The sequence below is a fragment of the Salvelinus fontinalis genome, chromosome 17, assembly GCF_029448725.1.
Source record: "Salvelinus fontinalis isolate EN_2023a chromosome 17, ASM2944872v1, whole genome shotgun sequence".
NCBI lineage: Eukaryota > Metazoa > Chordata > Actinopteri > Salmoniformes > Salmonidae > Salvelinus > Salvelinus fontinalis.
Genome location: NC_074681.1, coordinates 24072378 through 24076853, shown reverse-complemented (window position 1 = coordinate 24076853; position 4476 = coordinate 24072378). Strand labels below are relative to the sequence as shown.

Genomic DNA, 4476 nt, shown 5'->3' with positions numbered 1-4476 from the left:
CACGTGCCTGTATTTATGGGGCCACAGTGTCCTCCTCCTGGGGTTGTGATGTAAGGGCCCCATGGAGTATGCCTGGCCAACTGTGAACCCCAACCTTCCCTACCACTGATAGGCCTATGTTGCAGAGGTACTCCACCTTAACTTCTTTTTTTTTTAAACAATATACCCCTCTGTTGTGGCACCACTATGAATACTTCCAGAAAGCAAAGATTTCCTTTTAGTAGCCTCCTCCACTGCAGCTACCCTTGGGAAAAATGCCCCTCCCCTTTTTGACTACCAGTACATTGTCTTTTAACTGCTTTGTAAATGAGGTATCATACAGTAATTCACTGTTTTAATGAGATGGATTGATGTTTTGGATAAACAAGGATCTGCATTCAGTAATGACCCTTTGTCTGTTTTCACAGGCAGACAGCTAAACTTTACTTGACCCTTTGGTGGATCTTCAATTGCAAATAAAACCGCTCCTTGCAAACATACAGCTGCTGCTTTTCTTGCTGTGTTTTATAACTTAGGCATCAACTGACACTGTAAATCTTAAAATAAATAACTACTGTTATTCAATAAGAGGTCAGAGAAAATCTTTGGATGAATAAGTCAATAAATCCAGAGGGTTTTATAGATTTAGAAAGAGGGTGAAAATATTTCCAAAACAACAGGGTGTGTTATAAGTGTGTTTGAATCTCATTTAATATCAATCACAATGCTGATAAAGCCAATGGAAACCGATAACCTAACACATCTGTCAGATTTGGATAAGAGCGTCTGCTAAATGACTTAAATGTAAATGTAAATATCGACGTTGTATCTACTGTATGTAAAATCAAGCATTATTATGACGTAGCCTAAGCACTGTATGTAACCCCCCAATTGTGACACCGACGTCAACGCCAACTTTTACGCGCAAACGGACTGTATATAACCAACAACAAAATACGGCATGTTTGCCATGTTTTGAGAACCGTCCTGTAAACACAGTGATGAGGTAAGTGTGAAACGAGTAATTTATAAGTCTATAATATGACCTACGCTAGTCTAAATGCATCTAGGCTGTGTGCGGAATGGAATCAAACCTGAAATATTTAGCTCTCCGCTCTTCTCTTCATCTCACCATAATAGAGATAAGCAATAGCAGGTGCATCACGATTGCATTGACTTTCAAACAAGTGTCTCTGGTTGCGAAAATGAACCACCCGTTGACGCTTATCCTACCTTGGGGGTTGAAGAGCTGGCTAGTTGCCGTCAGTCGCGCGGTCCTACTGGAGGAGCCTCCAAATGTCCTGGCGTTCATAGCGTCTTACTGCGGCCAGCTTCTGCAATTGAAGAAAGGTGCAGTGCTTATAGGAAAATTAATTCACACTTCATTAACAAATTCCCCAAACAATGTTTAGTATATTCATATGAACTCTAAGCTACATAAACATTTATCTGTGCAGTTGAATTACATGTAATTAGTTATGGTTTATTGTGCAGAACATCCAAATCTTGATATTCAAGAGCTCTCATACATCTTCAGAGATTTAAGGGGTAAGTCCTTCCTTGTTCCACAAGTCCAAAATACCAAAATGTATACCCTACACTTTCCATAATATTCCATAATTCCACTGAAAATATGCAATAGATTGGTAATGTAATGAGATGTGTTTTCTAACTCCCATCTCTCTGGTGGGGGTGGGGTTGTGTTGTGTTTGGTAGGAGGTCACACTAATGACTACCAGGAAACCATCTCCTTCACTGGTCTGGCAGAATCTGTTTTGAGTGAATGCTCTCACAAAATATCTGAGGAACGAGACAACGCAGCACCAGGTCTGTCTGCATCTGATACATCATCAAGCCATGTACACTGTGAGGAGCCTGGCCACCAGGCCATGGAGGATAATGCGGTCAGCAGTTCAGTGGTCCAGTCTGCTGTGTACCAGAAAGATCCGTCAGTCAGCGGCGTGGTCGACGTTGAGAACACTGTGCTGATCCGTACTTCCAGGGCTCCGTCCGAGCATGTGATTATAGTTCACTCCGAGTGTCTCCCTGAGACGCTCATCTTCCACAGCAAAGCCTTGCCTTCATCCAACGGATCCCACACAACATGTGACCTGTACCCTGCTCCTAGTCCTGTCCCTGGTGATGAGGAATGGGAGGAACCAGAGGGAGTGTCTAGTGTGGTCATGTTTTATAAGGTTCCCTTGTTTGAGGACCTGCCTCACCCACCGTCCATGGGGGAACTCCCCTCTGTTGCTGCTGTGGAGACTGTGACTGATGAGGATATATCCTCAAGCAGTGACGCATTTCCCTCGCAGGAGAAAATGTCTGGCACTCAGTCTGTTCAGGTCTTTTTCTCAGCAGCCTCAGAGGTAGAATCATCTGGTCAGATGAGAAATTCAACAAGCAGCTTTGAGGATCTGGCTGTGGACAAGATATCTGATGTGATTATTCCTCGGAAGGCCCCTTCCTATAAAGAGCTGCCTCAGTCAACATCACCTATGAAGCAAACTTCAGTTGTTTCCCCTGAATGTTCGGGAAGTGATATTACTGCAAAAGCTGTAACAGAACTAGTTGATGCAGCACAGAGAGTGTCCTCAGTCAGGATACCCAGTAGAGAGGAGAGTGTGGGGAGAACAGCAGAGACACCAGAGAGACACACATCTCCCAGAGTATCACCAAGAGCTTCTCCACAAACTTCTCTTGTATCAGGTACAACTGTCATCCATACACTGAAGAATGAGCGACTAATAAGCTACTAATAAGAAATGTTTTAGGTAAAAATTGGCAAAACTTCTAAGGTGAAATGTATACAGTATGCGGCAAATTTTGTATCTGCATCCACAGCTCCTGTTGGTGAATCCAGGCTGCCTAGGATTCCCCCTGCACCATCAATGGACAGACACCCCGCTTCTCAAAGAGTTTCTCCACAATCCAGTCAGTCAGGGATTCCCCCTGCACCATCAATGGACAGACACCCCGTTTCTCAAAGAGTTTCTCCACAATCCAGTCAGTCGGGGATTCCCCCTGCACCATCAATGGAGGAACTACTGGTGTGTCCATCTGCTTCTGTTGGTAGAATTTCACCAGCAGTTTCAAGATCTTCAAGAAGTAGTTTGTCGGAAAGAGCTTCTTCTGAAACAGTAGTAGGGAGAACAGCAGAGACACCAGAAAAACACACATCTCCCAGAGTATCTCCACAAGCATCTTCTGCAATGATTGATGATCAGGTGACTAATCCGGAGACATCTGAAAGATTACTGACAACCTCAACTCTGCATTCAGAAGATTTCAAGTTTGGTGAGATGATGTACTTTAATCAACTCTTACATTGATTGATTTGATGGGGGTCTATGTTGATATTATAGTGTGTTTATAGATATTGGAATGAACCATGGCTTAAGCCTTACAATTGATATTATTGTTATAAGCATGCATTTCCTTTCACAACTTGACCAATGGAATTACACAAACTGAGGAGAGACAAGCTTCACATGGAACTACACAAACTGAAGTTTCAGCATTCCATGGAACTGCACAAACTGAACTTTCAGCATTGCATAGAACTACACAAACTGAGAAGAGACCAGCAACCCACAGAACTACACAAACTGAAGTTTCAGCATTCCATGGAACTGCACAAACTGATGAAAGACTAGCATTGCATGGATCTACACAAACTGAAGAGGGACCAGCGTCCTCCCGAACGTTACCCTCAGCCTCTCCTCTGCCTGGTAATTTTGGATATGGAAAAATTACTCAGCTCGTTATCTATTCTATTCTTTGTACTATAATCTGATATGATCAAATTCCATTTATCTGTTGGGGTACATATACATATAAAAAACATGAGCTGGCACACACCCAGAGAAAATTATTTTATGTGGAGGTGCTGACTAACGGCGAACATAACATGTTTTAGGATTCTGATGTTCCATGGCAGCACCGCCTTGTAGTGGGAAAACATAATACATTTTAGGATTCTGATGTTCCATGGCAGCACCGCCTTGTAGTGGGAAAACATAATACATTTTAGGATTCTGATGTTCCATGGCAGCACCGCCTTGTAGTGGGAAAACATAATACATTTTAGGAATTATACACAGAAAAACTAGACTCATGTATATGTACCACATAAGATATAAAAAAAAGAGTTGCACATTCCACATATAAACTCCCAGTAAATTATTGGGTAAATCACCAACGTTTCAGCATTACTGAAGAAGGCACTTTGATGCCGAAACGTTGGCGATTTACCCAATAAATTACTGTGAGTTTATATATGGAGTGTGCAACTTTATTTTTTATAGCTTATGTAGTACATATACATGAGTCTTTCTATGTATGATTCCTAAAATGTATTATGTTTTCTCACTACAAGGCGGTGCTGCCATGGAGCATCAGAATCCTAAAATGTGTTATGTTTTTCTCATTACCAGGCGACGCTGCCATGGAGCATCAGAATCCTAAAACGTGTTATGTTTTCTCACTACAGACGGT

General features: G+C 42.2%; 1 protein-coding gene across 1 annotated transcript; it reads left to right on the top strand.

Moving 5' to 3' along the window:
• Positions 1-1700: 1700 nt before the first annotated feature.
• On the top strand, positions 1701-3931 carry LOC129814008 (uncharacterized protein DKFZp434B061-like). Its single transcript, XM_055866737.1, has 2 exons — positions 1701-2688; positions 2824-3931. Exons 1-2 carry the CDS (start codon positions 1869-1871, stop codon positions 3309-3311), a joined length of 1308 nt encoding a protein of 435 aa, XP_055722712.1. The 5' UTR covers positions 1701-1868; the 3' UTR covers positions 3312-3931.
• Positions 3932-4476: the final 545 nt, after the last annotated feature.

What these genes read in the sequence shown, in the direction of transcription:
- LOC129814008 (XM_055866737.1), top strand. Translation starts at nt 1,869, where the DNA reads ATGGAGGATAATGCGGTCAGCAGTTCAGTGGTCCAGTCTGCTGTGTAC. An exon ending in ACAAACTTCTCTTGTATCAG is followed by an intron (nt 2,689 to 2,823) that starts GTACAACTGTCA and finishes CTGCATCCACAG; the next exon opens with CTCCTGTTGGTGAATCCAGG.